The 15,357-nt window shown below is 38.5% G+C and overlaps 3 protein-coding genes across 10 annotated transcripts in view; all 3 read right to left on the bottom strand.

Annotated features, from left to right (window-relative positions):
- The window catches only part of fnip1 (folliculin interacting protein 1), a 40,775-nt gene extending 37,666 nt beyond the window's left edge, over positions 1 to 3,109 (bottom strand). For both annotated transcript variants that reach the window (XM_004561751.4, XM_004561752.4), the window contains exon 1: positions 2,930 to 3,109. In XM_004561751.4, coding sequence (XP_004561808.3) covers positions 2,930 to 3,021 — 92 coding nt within the window. In that variant the 5' untranslated portion in view covers positions 3,022 to 3,109. The remainder of the gene's footprint in view (positions 1 to 2,929) is intronic.
- A 349-nt stretch (positions 3,110 to 3,458) lies between these two features.
- LOC101466367 (uncharacterized) lies at positions 3,459 to 8,033 on the bottom strand. Of its 5 annotated transcripts, XM_004561748.2 has the most exons (9): positions 7,715 to 8,030; positions 7,267 to 7,370; positions 6,392 to 6,692; positions 6,173 to 6,307; positions 5,782 to 5,839; positions 5,638 to 5,693; positions 4,521 to 4,552; positions 4,177 to 4,394; positions 3,459 to 4,045 (listed from the first exon to the last, which is right to left on the bottom strand). In XM_004561748.2, exons 1-9 carry the CDS (start codon positions 7,809 to 7,811, stop codon positions 3,955 to 3,957), a joined length of 1,092 nt encoding a protein of 363 aa, XP_004561805.2. In that variant the 5' UTR covers positions 7,812 to 8,030; the 3' UTR covers positions 3,459 to 3,954. The 5 variants fall into 5 exon arrangements, with proteins under 5 accessions (XP_004561805.2, XP_076745466.1, XP_004561803.2 ...); XM_076889351.1 differs by having other exon boundaries at positions 3,459 to 4,394; positions 6,392 to 6,599; positions 7,715 to 8,033; XM_004561746.4 differs by having other exon boundaries at positions 3,459 to 4,394; positions 7,715 to 8,028.
- A 1,423-nt stretch (positions 8,034 to 9,456) lies between these two features.
- The window catches only part of acsl6 (acyl-CoA synthetase long chain family member 6), a 39,013-nt gene continuing 33,112 nt past the window's right edge, over positions 9,457 to 15,357 (bottom strand). For all 3 annotated transcript variants that reach the window (XM_023153123.3, XM_004561745.4, XM_012922046.3), the window contains exons 16-21: positions 14,876 to 14,964; positions 13,105 to 13,221; positions 12,846 to 12,989; positions 12,558 to 12,659; positions 12,385 to 12,456; positions 9,457 to 11,890 (exon numbers count right to left, since the gene is read on the bottom strand). In XM_023153123.3, coding sequence (XP_023008891.3) covers positions 11,750 to 11,890; positions 12,385 to 12,456; positions 12,558 to 12,659; positions 12,846 to 12,989; positions 13,105 to 13,221; positions 14,876 to 14,964 — 665 coding nt within the window. In that variant the 3' untranslated portion in view covers positions 9,457 to 11,749. The remainder of the gene's footprint in view (positions 11,891 to 12,384; positions 12,457 to 12,557; positions 12,660 to 12,845; positions 12,990 to 13,104; positions 13,222 to 14,875; positions 14,965 to 15,357) is intronic.

Raw genomic sequence — 15,357 nt, 5'->3', positions numbered from 1 at the left:
ATTCATGGTATAATTCTCACACAGTGCTTTTTAAAAAAATACTTCAGAATAGGGCTGGGCCATATCATACTGTTCACAGTAATACCGGTGTAATGTTGGGCAACGATACGAAAATGAAATATCGCGATAGAATAAGGGTAAAACGCGCATGCGCAGTGCCTTTGTTTACATACGCACATGGCGGCGACACAGAATGAGAAGAGCGAAAGGGGATCGTTAAATGAAACAGATGAACCAGGTTTGTAAAAATGCTCCAACTTCAGTGGTGTGGAACTGGTTTGGCTTTCATCCGTCAGATACACAACAAAGCACTATTTTTGGTAAGAGCATGCTAGCGGGCCGTCGTTATTACCGTGTTATTTGGAAAATACGGCACACTTAAAATCAATCCTTTGATTTTTCTGAAAATCGACAGATTATAATCCCGTGTGTATGTATGAATTCTGGTTGTGTTTACTGACCTCGAAACGATTTTATGTGGTACATGGCACTCGAAAATCTGTCAAATGTTTCAGTACGACTTTGCTAAGCTACAAAGCCGCACTGCTCGATGGATTGTCGGAGCATTACGGCTATCGTAGGCAGGTGCCTCGCGGAGTGATACGTACTGTGCTTCAACATAATATTACGTATTGTGTGTGTATAACCTCTTTTTAAGTTTTGTGGATATTAAACATGGTTATGCTGAGGATATGTCGGCCAATTTCCACTGGAAATGCCTTTTGGTTAAACTGTCAGCAAGGAATTTGCATTTGCACTGTTAATTTTTTATATAACTTTAATGCACTTAAAAAAGCTGCCTGTTTAAGTGAAAATACGTTGATGTTTTGGGGGGTTTTTGCACTAATAAAGTTGAGGAGTTGTAAAGTATTTTGTCTAGTGTCAATTATATCGTCAGTTATATCGTTATCGCAAATTTTCAAATGTATATCGTGATAAATTTTTTGGTCATATCGCCCTGCTCTACTTCAGAATACTGTTAACGTCATCATTTCTGCAGGCCACCTCTGCCAGTGGACTGCAGTCACGTTATATTCTCTGTTCTGTCCATCTTTTAATTTTGCATGCTCAGTTGCTAACCACTTCATCCTCCAACTTATTTGTTCCACCCTGTCCCATTAGATTCTCCTCCCTTAGACCCTCAACTCAGTGTTTTTTAAATTCCTTTTAACCATTTTTCTTTTATGCAGAAACTCCTAATGCTGCATCTTAGCCTATTCTTGCTACCACACAAGTGTCCCTCTCCAACCATGTCTCCACACAGTTCTGTCCTCTCTAGAGCATTTCATGCTTGATGAATGGGAAGCTTATGCCAGAGGTATGAAGAGCACAGCTGACCACTGAGCTAACAGAAAAGCCTGCTGCCTGCCTGTTTGCTCTGGGATTGATGCCAGTCAGCCCCCGCCCCTCCACGCACACACACACAGATTGCATTTATATCACTGGGTGCAGGGCACCTTTATGACAGTGGAACGTGCTCTGGCTCAGGCATGGACCAAAGTGCAAGCAGCACCACAAGGAGATGCGCTTTCAGGTAAATATCTTCCCCATGAGTGACAAGGTGGGAGAAACATTGTGCAATGCCAGTGTATTTAAAGCTTTAGAGCACGTTTTTCCAATGGTGGCAGACCTGACCCTGAGGGTGTGAGAGAAAATACACAGGGAGACTGCAAATCAACTCCCATTCAGCTCAATGATTCATTGCCATGTCAGGCTGAATGTAACCTTAAGAGTTCTTATGCAGCTTACATCGGTTTTATACTCCATACATAAATAAAACTTTGTTTTAAGATTATGATTGGAAACATTATATATGCTAAGGACGCCCAGTTGCAAGCCTGACAGTATTGGGCAACATGTCGCCGCAATACTGCGTTAACTTGCCTTTAATTTTTAAAATACATGACCAGATCTTTATAGGGTAAATATCAAAGAGCACTGGTGTTTGGAAATGATAAATGTTTTCTATAGCTACATGGGAAATGACATGATTATCTGCTTTAGTGGATGTGGAACACAAGCAACGCGTGCAGGAAATATTATAATCACTACAAGCCATCTTGCATTTGTTCTAAGCATCGGTGTTCTAAGTAAACTCCAGCCACTTGTCTATTTAACATCACTGCAATGTTAGGTGATATTCAGACGCCATGTAGCGCTATTTCAGTAAAATTAACACTGTGCATCAACAGTCTACCGACACAGCAGCACGGTATGGGATGCGTCAGCGGCCGAATGAAGCGATCACATGTGCTTCCATTAAGAGCCCACGGTGTCCTGCTCTGTTGTCTGGTGGAGAGTACAGTAACAGAGGCAAAGTCGAGGGATGCTACTTCTAATTAGCTCCAAGTTATCAGGATCCAGCCAAAGATAAGCTACAAAAGAGCGCGACAATACTGTCACGTGCGTTTTTTCTTGCCACAATGCTGTTACCACAGAAACAAAGGGGAAAGAGGAGGGGGGAGCAAGGGAGAGACAAAGAGAAAGCGAGATACTTCTACTGTAACTTGCAAGCACCATTTGACTATCTTCGGGATGACAATAAAGCGTTTTTCACTTATAAGCTGACATAAACAATTACTTATATGAGCAAAAAAGTGATGGTTAACAAGCTGAGTCAAGTCCCACCAAGACAGCGCGTGCAGCAGCCTCGCTAACGTCCAACAGCTAGCATTAGCATGTAGCTAACCGCACCAACAAGGCACAACACGTCTCTCACGTCACTCTACACTTTTCCAACACCGATGTCAAATCAGCCAAACTACACAACGCTCATCTGCAGAGTGCCTCGAGTTCAATATAAGCGTTGCTCCAAATACACTGTCATTCCTTTCAGACGTCAAAGCGAAAGCCATAAATATTATTAACGTACACACGCACAACCCTACACACAAACCACAAACGGACACGCACGCACACAATAAGCTACCTGAAAGCTGGGTCCTCTTTGCTACACCTCGGGGGTGGCGATGAAAACGCATTTCTCTTGTTAAAAAGTTTCTGAAAGAGAGTCGGAGGCATCTTGTACCAAAATGAATTCGGTACAGAAAGTCTCTTTCCGTTTTCAAATCCACGACTAAATCTTGTTCCTTGTAACTGTCTCCATGGGTGTCACAGTCATATGACACGCATTAGTCACAGGAACAGCTTGGTAACCCACTACATTATTCTGATTGGCTCACCGGGCGCCAATGCTGCTACAACAAATAACCCGATTGGCTGATATTTTTGGTATAAGTACCACGTGGTGAGTGGATTCGCTGTGTTGATGTTTTGTCGGGGATCGTGACAGCATGAAATTTATTCACACTAAAAAATTATCTAAGTGCGACTGCTGAACGGCTTGACACACACACACACACACACACACACTTCAGATATTATTGAAAGACACAGTTGAGAAAATAATTAAGTGTAAGAAACGCATCAAACACAGAACGGAGGGATCGCCACAAGAGGCATTTTAATGTATTTTTATTTGCTTTAGACACTTTCTAAATCAAATACATATGCAGATTTTGAGGACAAAGACAAATATACATAAATATAGATGGAGTATACTTAAAATACATATCTTATACATTTAAACTTTGCTTTTAAATCATTCTTCATTTAGAAAGTCTATAGTAACACGTGTCACGAGAATAAATGCAAATATGGACAAGCACAACAAGCAAAAAAACACACATATATAGACACACATATATCATATTTAAAGGTGGAAAAGCTCACTGTATGGACAAGACAGACAATGGTTTTTAAAGGTAAATACATATGTGCCATCTAGTGGTCATTTCACATCACACTTTTTTCATATGAACATAAACGCCAGTCTAGCATGTCTCTTTAATTAGTTCTTAAATGTTATTTTAAGTTTGTTCCATAGATTCTTCTCTCCTTCTTTTAAGTAGTTACAGACCATTTTCATATAGGACTTTCTACAATTAGACTAATCTAATCCAGATGAGGGGGTAAAGCCACAGTTTTCTGTTTTCTTATTCTAGCTTCAAATGTGGCAGGAAAGATGGTTCGGTGCACTAAACAGCTGTGAAAGGAAATAAAGTAACACTTCTGAGTTTCACACATCTTTCTCTCATGACCTGAAAGAGAGTATCTCTCTCCTTGTCGGTGGCAAAGTCAAAGAGCTTGGGTTTCTTATGACTAGTTTTGACAGACCTTTTTAGCAACATGGTCAGAGCTAATGTTTCTTCTTCCGAGCTGATCTCTGCATCAGGCTTCAACTCCTCAGGTGGGCTGGACATTTGCAATGGCTTGTTGAGACTGGGAGTCATTAACTTTGAGGCTAGTATGCATTTTCCATCAAAGGTCTCAGCAATTACAGGACTTTTGAATGAAACCTTCTTCTTACACAAGATGGGTCTTCTGTAGCTGAGCTGTGGAATAAAAGTCATTTTGATCATGGCTGTGATCCCTCTTACTTTTGTTTCTAACAAAATAAAAATGAGCTACATCATATCAAATTTAAACAGATGTAAATAAATGGGCAGATGACTTCTTACTCTTGGTGGGGTTTTCCTCTTAAAGGTTTTGTCTGCAAATTTAGGACAGAAACCACAAAAGTAGTCGTAATAATTATACAATATCTATTTATTTTCTGTGTGTGGAGTTGATTTTAAAATACATATGAAATATATGCACTTGCCAGGCACTTCATTAGGTACACCTTGCTAGTACAGTTGTGGGCACCTTTTTGGTTCCAGAACTGCCCAAATTCCTTGACTTCAATAAGGTGCTGGAAACATTCGTCAAAGAATTTGGCCTATATTGACATGATAGCATCACACAGTTGCTGCAGATTTGTTGGCTGCATATGAATAATGTGGATTTCCTGTTTCACCAAATTCCATAGGTGCTCTATCAGACTGAAATCAGGTATTTAAATGATACTCACTTGGTACTAAGGGGCCCACATGTGCCAGAAAAATATTCTCCATGCCATTACACCACCCCCACCACCAGCAGCATGAACTGCTGCTAAAAAGGCATGGTCGATCCATGCTTTTATTTTGTTAACACCAAAATCTGATTGTAGCCTGTGAATACTGTGCAGAAAAACTCGAGGCTCATCAGACCAGGCAACATTGCTCCAGTCTTCTCTTACTCAGTGTTGGTGAGCCCTGCATTCAGAGATCCTCTTGGTTGCAATGCTCTAAATATTTGTTTACTGTTGCCTTCCCATCAGTTCAAAGCAGTCAGGCCATTTTTCTCTGACCTCTGGCATCAAAGCATTTTCTCCAAGAGAACTGCTGCTCACTCGATATTCCCTCTTTGTTTTTGACAATTTCCTGTAAAACCCAGTAGAAAAATCCCAGTAGATCAGCAATTTATAAAATACTCAGACCAGCCTGTTTGGCACCAACAACCAAGCTACTTTCAAAGTTACCTTTCTTCTCCATTCTGATGCTCAGTTTGAACTTCGGCAGGTCTTCATGATCATATCTTAGTGCCTAAATGCACATAGTTGATGCTATGTGATTGGTTGATTATACATTTGCTTTAGTGAGGAATTGAACAAGCGTTCCTAATAAAGTGGTCGGCAAGCGTAGTTTGCAATAATAGTCATGCTCTGAATAATACTTAAGGAAGATATGTTTCTTATGAAATGAGAGCCTTTACCTGATTTCAACGAGTCATTTTGTACTTTAGCAGCAGATCCGGCTTCTCTGTTGTTGCTTGATAAAGAAATAATAAGGAATGAAGCAGTTAAATTGCGTGAGCCACAAGTACTAAATGCTTTGAGATTCAACTGAGAAGACTTACCTGATCTCACAGGTCTTTTCAGCAAGAATAGTGGAGGCATCTGCAGACAGAGTTACTCCTTTTCAGACACACAGGTATGGTTTGGGTATGCATGTAAATAAGACTGCATTTAATTAAAGCATACTTGGCATTTTTTCTAAGAACATTAAAATATGCTATAAAAACAAAGTTACTGTTCCTTTTTTTGTTCATTTGCTACTTCTAAAAGAGAAACATTTTAAATGTAATTATCAGATGGAGTCTAAGGAGCTTGCAAAAAAAAGACGTACCAAACATGACTGAGTATGAATAAAGTTATACTCTTAATACCTTTGTTCAATTAAGTGGAATTTATTGAACTGAAAAAAAGAGAGAAAATTAAAGTGTGCCTGAGATTTTTTCCCAGTATTACCCAGGATGGTAGAAAGGTTAGGGGGATGATGCATGTGTATGCTCTCAGCATGGCTGACATCCAACAAAGTGGAGTTTTTTATGTGACGATGGAGATCCAGCAGGTCTTCCTCAATGGAAAAATTGAAGGTTTCCACTATCAAGACAAAAATAAAAGTGAGAGACCAAGTGTGGCTGTGGACATACAAAAATGTACACATACAAATGCACTCAGACACACCCTTGTTTTCTCTTCTGAAGATCTCTGGAGAGGGAAGATTGTTAGAAGTTGCAGAGTCCAAAAAGTCCTCATCCTCTGTGTCACCAGAGCTGAAAGTTGTGGCAGTCTCCATGCTAGATAATGTGAAGCTTTCTGGCGTCACTGCCAAGCTTTGCTCGTCTTCTTTACCCGACATTTCATCACCTTCATGAGCCTCTACTACAGTCACCTGAATGGCAGGTAAGGTTGCTTTGTGTCTGGTAGTTTCAGTAAATGCAGGAGTGCTTAAGCTAAAAGTAGATTTATGGTGTACAGTGTTGGCCTGTGTGAAAAGAATAAGCATAGAAAGGGGAGGAAATAAAACGAATCTGGTGACTGAAGGTTATAGCATCTGATTCTAATGCTTTTTTATACTTAAACTCTTCAGTCAAATTTGTCTTTGGTTGTGGATTTTTTTGTTGTAATAATTCTTCAGGGCAATATATCCGTCTGGCACTGGCAGAGAAATTTGGCAGGTTGTTCACCCACATACTCGGCTCCTCAATGCACCTTTAAGGGGAAATAGAGTATAAGACTTATCGCCAAGAAGCGCTGTTACAACAAATAAATCGTCAACCAAACACTAATTTCCTCATTTTCGGAATAATTGCTCTTCACTCTTTTCTCACATGATCTGATGTATGTGTTCTATAGAACAAAATGCACATGTCACTTTAACTTCTTGCCAGTTTATTGGGGGACTCTTTGTGGCTTCAGCATCAACATTCACTTGTTTTTTTTCCTCCACGTAGATTCCTTCATATTTTCTTCTCGTCACCCATAATTGTGAACTAGTAAATATTGGATATCAGTGACTGTTAATCTTACATGAATACAAAACATCTGGGCACACTTACAGATACTGGGCTCTTTGGTTTGACAGTGGAGTCATTCGTGACTTCCCTCTCAGGTTCTTCTGGAAAAGCTTCATAATGCTTGCGGAATAGAAGTTTCCTGTGCTCTTAAAGTTTGAAAGCATGGATGCAGAGAACAATTTAATGAGAACAGAAAATGGCTTTGCCTTTATTTACACTTTTTTAAAAAGTGTACAATCAATAGATATATTAGATCTCCTCTTAGGTTTACACTAAGTAGATTTAACAGATTTAGAAAAGCAGTTAAAACCTGAGATAAGAAACATGAAGGTGTTCATAATATATTTCCCAACACCTTTTTGCCCTCACAATGAGAACTAGGCTCAGACCAAGATTAAACCTTTAACTTTTAAATAAACAAGTAAGCCACCTGAAGTTTAACGTTTTAATGTAGACTGCGTTAAAATGTGTATTACAGTGTTTTTCTTACGGTCTCGTCTGGTCAGCGCTGGTTTCACGGGTGTATCTCGTTTGATAGGTAATCCACTGTCACAACGGAGTCTAATCTGGCGCTTGTATCGATCCATTTCCAATTAAACTGACTTAAAGACCAAATCACTTGCCATTCAGTGAACTGCTACACTATAAAACTGCTTCAGCTAATGGTACTAGTAAAAAATATAATTAGGAGAGAGTGTCTTTAATCTAATGCTTCAAGTTCTGCCTTTATCGTCCCCTGACCATTCTGTGCGTTACTTAGCAACGAAGCACACCTGCAGAATATGTGATCAGCTGCTAATCACCACTTTTAACGCACGACTGAAGCGATTTATTCGCATTTGCATGCTATTTAGAAACTCTGGAAAGATTTGGTAAGCGTTTATGTCAACCTTCATGCTTGCCATGCCTTGACAGATGCGATAAAAGTGAAATCACTGCCCTGCCATAGTAAAACTGGGTCAGTTTTAAAGTTCGTTTGCAGAAATGGACACAAAGAACTCAGCCTAGCTTAACATAGCATTGATAGACTTCATTAGGTAAAGCCCCCTAAGCTTCTTCTTTTGCCTTAAGAATTGCCTTAATTCTTGGTGGTATAAATTTAGCAAGGTGCTGGAAAGTATATGAGTACAGTAAGAAACATGAGGTGATTAAAGGTTTGTGACATACTGTAGCGTGTTGCTGCAAAGAGCCACCAGAAGACCGGTACACTGGTCATAAAGGGATAGACATTGTCAGCAATTCTGCTGTATGCTGTGGCATTTAAATTATGGTACTAAGGAGCTCACATGTGCTTAGAAAATGTCCCTAATATTACACCAGCAGAGGCAGGATGCATACATGCATCTACTATTGTTCAAGTTTTGGTGAGCCTGTGCAAATCTTAGCCTCTGTTTTCTGTTCTTAGCTGACAAGAGTGACAACAGTTGTGGTCCTCTGCTATTGTAGCAATTTGGATCAAGGTTTGGTGTGTTGCACATTCAGAGATGATCTTCTGCATACCTTGGTTGTAGTGAGTGGTTATTTGAGTTGCTGTTGCCTTTCTATCAGCTCAAAGCAATTTCACCATTCTCTTCTGACCTCTGGCATCAACAAGTCATTTTCCCAGATAACTGCTGCTCGCAGGATATTTTCTGTTTTTCAGGCCAGTCTCTGTAGGCCCTAGAGACGGTTCTGTGGGAAAACCCCAGTAAGGGAACAGTTTCTGACATTCTTAGACCTGGCACCAATAACCATGCCGTGTTCAAAGTCATTTAAATTACCTTTCGTCCTCATTGTGATGTTGAGTTTGAACTTTGGCAAGATATTTTAACCATTTTGACCACTATTCCGGGTGCTAGTTTAGCTCATTGGGTTGATGCATTTCCCCCCTGCTCTCTCCCAGCTTTCCTTTCAACTGTTCTTTAAGAGCCGTTCTCATCACATATTAAGATTGATTGTGTGACAAAGGGCCAAAGGAACACAGTCTTTCTTGCATCTAAAAACAATATTACTTACCTTTTAGAAAATAAAATAATATTTTGATATGAGTGTAAATAGATTTGTGAAGTGCATTAAGCTTAAAATACTCCTATTCCTTTACGTAATGGAGTATTTTGATACTGTGGTTGGTACTGTCCTTTATGAGTTCCTCTCATCACTGCTAATCTGGAGGATAGTTCAGTCTTTTTTCATGTTACCATCCTGACATAAAAAATTGCATTCAACATCATTAAAAAAGGACCAAGACACTAGTTGAAAATCATTCCAGAACATTTTTTATTTCACTGCCCTTGTCCTAATCCCCAACCTCCCTCATCCCGATTGCTGCACTTGATCATTACAGGATATGGTGCTTATTCCATTTTTACAGCAGAATAGATAAATAAATAAGTACAGTTCATCTCACTACACGCAATAAGAGAGAAAAAAAAATCATTCAAACCATTGATTCAATAAATATGCTTACATCTAGCTGTCTTCATTTATGTACATCCGCATTGTTTATGCTTTGGGACGGTAATCAACTTAAAAAGCGAATACATTACTTCTACGTGTAAACCTTTTTAAAAAACATGGTATCGTTTGTTTAAAAGTTGATGTTTGTTCTAGCGGAATTCATCATTGGCTCTTCTAAGTGAAACAGCCCTGTACCTGCAGCTGTGGCTGTCAGCAGCTAGATACAACCGGCTCCTAATGACCATAAAGAAATGCTTGTCTTTTTTCTCGTTAAATGCCAATGGTCCCAGCATTACAGGGCAAATTGCATGCATTGCCCCAAGGCCTGGTGTTGCATTAGATATTTTGTTTTCTTTTACCTGACATTCTCTTTGTGCAAAGATGAGTGAGAAAGAAGTCTGAACCTCGATGACCGTTACAGATCGCCGGTCCTTACATAAACAAGGAGCATGCATGCTAAACCTCTGACTGCAGCCATGTTGAACTGACATAATGAATGAGTGCGCGGATACATGACACAAAGTGTAATTTGGGTGTGGCTCAGACAATGAGATGCTTTACATGGGACAGTGTGGACAGCGATGATTTGAAAGGCAGCTGCTCTCTCTCTGAACCTTATTATTGTAAATCTGCTTTCAAACAGAAGGGTGTAATTTCATCTAATTGCACCATATTTGGGTTATACCCAACTTTAATTCTTGTATCTGTTCGGGGTGGTGTATCAGCCACCTTACTAGCGCCGTTTTTTTATTGAAAGAAAATCTAACTTTTTCCACTGGGGATGAAATCCATTACAATTCTACAAGGTGTCAGCATTAATGTACATTTTGACATCTCCTGGAGCTACACTATACACTAAAACATCACACTTGCTGTCGTATGACTGTGTTACTCTTGTAAAACAGATGAGTTTTGTTTGGCTGGTAGATTTAAAGAGGAAAGAAGAGCTGAGGAAGTGGGAATGATGATGCTGAGTTTCTGATGCTGGGGAGTGGGTGTATTTGTTTTTGGGTCAATAGCAGGTAGCAATGTATGGATGATTTTAAATGCCTCAATTAAAACAAAGAAAACAAAAATACATCGTACAATACACACCATTTCGTGGACATTATTATCTTTTTTTGTATTCACTGACAGTGTGAATCATGTGAGAAAAGCCAATGTTAAAAACTAAACTCTAAAATAACATAATGGAAAGTTTTTCGGTGACATGATTTTCCATCTGACATTAAAATTAATAGGCGTGAGTCAAACTGACTGAGACATTGGTTTTGAATTTAATCAGTTGATATTTGTATTAGTGATGTACTAATAAGACTCTACCTACCATGTGGGAATCTGCTAGCATTAGCTTGTTGTCCTCCTTTAAATCATTGTTTACTGTATGCATACAGAAATCAGCTATCAGCACATCACGTGAATTGTGCCAAGACGTTCTCCCCCAGCTTTTTAACCTGTCCCCTAATAAACTGACAGCTGATTAATTGAACTTAATTCACAGTAAGTAGCAGTATCCCTACAGCTAATGCTAGCTAATAAAGTCAACACATTGCCATACCCCTAAAACGGTTGAGTCATTCCACCCTAAATAATTGGAGAGTTTTGGCATTTATGATGCGTCTTCATTTGTAGTAAGAACAAGTTTCCTTTCACCCCCTTATAAAATCCCAGTAACCATTCTTTACATTCATTATGGGTAACTCCATGCTGCCCTCTGCTGGCTAACCCTGAAATTGTTTTTGTTTTGTGACGGAAATTCATGTCACACGAAAAAAGAAATACGTTCCTTTTTATGGACTAAAATTTTTAAGTGTCGATTTAAAATATGTTTTCAATTAATTATGAAACAGTGAATGCGTACATAAAAAGGAAATACATATGACAATGTGCATTGTATTTCGCTTTATTGATTTCTTTAATTTGTTTTTATCTAGGCATTTTTAATCATCTACCGTTGGGCCAGTTTTGCTTTGCTTTCCGAAAGCACGTTAAGCGTCAGGTGACACATCTTTGTCCCACTGCAGGTCGCTGGACAAAGCGTCTGTTGTTGTTGTTTGATTGCTTTAAGAAAACTCAGGTCCGCCAGCCTTCACATAGAGATGCTGTTGTAGAGCTCATCAATCTTCGCCTTAAAAAACTCTTTCAGCTCCGGTCTTTTAGCCTTTAGCGTCGGAGTCAGCAGGCCATTTTGAATGGAGAACATCTCATTGTGAATGTAGATGTTCTTCACCTTTAGAAGAATAAAACAAAAGAAAAAAACATGATGGTGAATGAGATAAATACTGCTCTTAAGTTTACTTCATCTTATAGCCACAAATGCATTGTTAGCCAATACTCTTGCAGGAATCACAAGACCAATCCCTGATAGTATATAAATGTAGCATATAACTTATCAAACAGCACAAGAATTTATGCCAGTAGCATTCTTGTTTCACTTGGCTTAATCTCCTTTGAAATAATTTAAAACATTAATATTTTAATTATTATTTTAAAACATATATATTTTATTACCATAGCTGTATCTGCAGTATTTCATTAATTTAGATATTGTGGTATTGCTTGGAGGGATTTGTGAATAACTAGATTACTTAAAGACATTAAAATCTAATCTAAAAGATGTTACTTCAGGCACATACTGTTTATGGAGATACTGTAAAATGTTATCTTACATGTCTTAAGGTATCAAGAAAAAATACACTTACAAACAGTTAAGTTCCTACTTACCTGCTCGAAAGAATGGAGGCCACTGGCTTTTCCAAGACGCACCAAATCTTCAAGGATTCCCTTCTTTAACTCCTGTTAAACAAAGGAGAGAGGGAGCTTTGTTACATTTCTAAATAACTTCCAGTAGGTTTTAATAATATTAACTATAAGTGTTACAACCATATGCCACTTACAGTGTTTTTACATAGGTCCTCGTAGGTGCCCAAGATACCTTTCTTCTTGGCCCATTCAGGCATGGTTTCAGGGTCAGGAACAACTATTCCTACCAAACAGGACTGAGAAAAAAAACAAGGTGTATTGGATAGTGATCAAAATAGAAAATCAACACTAAGCAACACATAGCCCAGATGTACTTGCAGGCTCTTAGGAGCCAAAGATGACTACCAGGCCTTGGAACACATAAATTTGAGCAGGAGTTCTACTTCACATTGCACTTCCTGTAAATGATTAAATGTCCTTACCTGCAGACTATCTCCATGAACATAAAGCTGTGCCACAGGTTCGCTCCTAATGTAGATGTTCTCGATCTTCTCAGGGGAGATGTACTCACCCTGCGCCAGCTTGAAAATGTGCTTTTTCCTGTCAACGATCTTCAGCGTGCCATTCTACGGAAAACGAGAAATATCATTTTAAACAAAATATTATGGATTGTTCTCATATAAACACAAGGGATTTTTCAAAATCCATGACTAGTCTCAAATGTAAGCTGCGTATACGTACAGGTAGCCATTTCCCAATATCTCCCGTATGGAGCCAGCCATCGGCATCCAGTGTCTCCGCTGTTCTCTCTGGGTCTTTGAGGTAGCCTTTAAACACGTTTGGTCCTTTTACACAAATCTGGTTGACAGATTAGAAAAGTCAAACAGGGTCAGGGTTAGAGGTTAAGCACATGTCCTCTACAAACACATGCAACGTTGTTTATAAAGTCCGAAAATTGTATACATTACCCTTCCTATAAACATGTACAGTCACATGAAAAAAAGTACATCTTTCTAACATTTTACATATCAGGACATAATAAAAAAAATATCCGGTTCTTATCAGATTCCAAAATTAAGTGTAAACAGTGTAATAAGTCATGTGTGGTTCTCCATCTGAGGTGCAGTTACCTAATTTCAGAACCTGGCGAGGTTATATGCAGACATGTAAAACTTTAGAAATGTGTACTTTCTTTTTCCCTTTACTGTATTTGTCCTCTGTGTCAACCCCTATATGCTGGTATGCTGGTAATCAGTTTTCAATTCTGATCTTTATAACACACTTCACATCTGCCCTCATTTCCTGACATTTCAAAATGCTCACGTCAAAGCTGTAAAAACAACTCTCTGGCATACAGTGAAAACACACCTACAGACCTACACACATCCTTACATATGCACGTATGTTACTTATTTCTACCACAAAAGTGGTTACGTTTTTGGTTGCATTTGCATGCATACGTGTCATTCTGTCTATAAACAAGTTTTCGATGAATTCTCGTAAAACGTTGTAGAGGTGTAGAGTGGCGTCTTGTTAACAAGCCACTGAAATGTGCCTTACATGCGCCAAGGTCATGAAGGTCAAATTAATAATTTATTGGTTGAAAATGGACAAAAAGCCTTATAACTTAAAACTATGACTCTTATAAGTATGGGGTGTATTGTCAACAGATAGAAAGTGCTATATAAATATTTAAAATATCATGTCACATTTGACCTCTGACCTCTCCTTCAAGGCCAGTAGATTGATCTACAAGCCAAAATGATAATAGTGATAATAGAGCTATTTAAAGCTATGTTTCTAAATGCTATTGTTTTTTTTTTTGACAACATATAGGCATATAGGAAGCAAAATATGGGGATTCCAAATATCACGTTTCTTTGGACCTCTGGCAACTTCTTCAAGGTCAGTTAAGGTCAAACTTTTATAAAATTGATTAAATCATTAAACAGTTCTTAAAATTCTACTGCTTTTGTTTGTTTTGACAAAATTTAGGAAATGATACTGGTGCATGGGGATTCTAGATATTAGATTATATTGCATTTGCATCCAAACATTAAGTCATTGGACCTTAGGCCTTACCTTTACATTTCACATCTATCTTTCTTTCAAGCTGACCCCAAAATGTGTTTTCTATCTTTAAATAAAGTGTTGTGAAGAGAAAGTGAATGAGCTGCCTAGTTAGTTATAATAAACTATAGTATAATTTTATAATAACTAATAATAAGCTCATGCTGTTTATCTTCAGTTATTTACAAATCAGTACCTACTATCCATTATCACCTACTATATAATGGTTGTGTAGTCAAAGTAAGCTTCTGTCACCCCCCCTCCCCCCCGTGTGATTTTTATTGCACTACAAACGTCTTAAAGTACGTTTAAAAAGAACAAAGAAGAGAAAGTGAATATATCAAAAATACAATACTATTTCCTTGAAAGTAAATGCTGCTTTTAATTTAGGTTTGTGCTCTCTAAGTGCATCTTGTGTTTCTGTTGAAATCGCTTTGCTTACCTCTCCCTCTCCCTTGGAGGCGAAGTAGTTCTTCTCAGGTACATCCACCAGTTTAATGAGGTTGCATGGCAGCGGAGCCCCAACGTGGCCTGTTGGTCAGTACAAGAAGAAACATTAGAAACACAACAACTCGATTTCCTTCCTCACTTTCCACTGTTGAACAAAAAGGAGGACTACAAATTGATAAAATGCTCAACACTGAGCATCAATTCTATGTGAGGAGGAAAAGTGGTTTAATTAACGATATTTTTACTAACTAATTAAATCTAAAGGAAAACTAGTCGTCATCATTTGGGACAGCGTTACAGATATCTGTGAATTATCAGAAGTGAACAGCAGGTGGTGATGCTTGACTGTATTATGAAGCTCTGTCTCACACTGTCTCACAATAGGTTGACACTTAGAGCACATTTGTTTGCTTCAGACCTTCGTTTATGCAATACAATCAATTCAAAAAATATGTGGCCATAAACACAGGGAAA

This window comes from Maylandia zebra, linkage group LG10, assembly GCF_041146795.1.
Source record: "Maylandia zebra isolate NMK-2024a linkage group LG10, Mzebra_GT3a, whole genome shotgun sequence".
NCBI lineage: Eukaryota > Metazoa > Chordata > Actinopteri > Cichliformes > Cichlidae > Maylandia > Maylandia zebra.
Note: the sequence above shows the minus strand (reverse complement) of the source record. Positions and strands in the feature narration are given on the sequence as shown.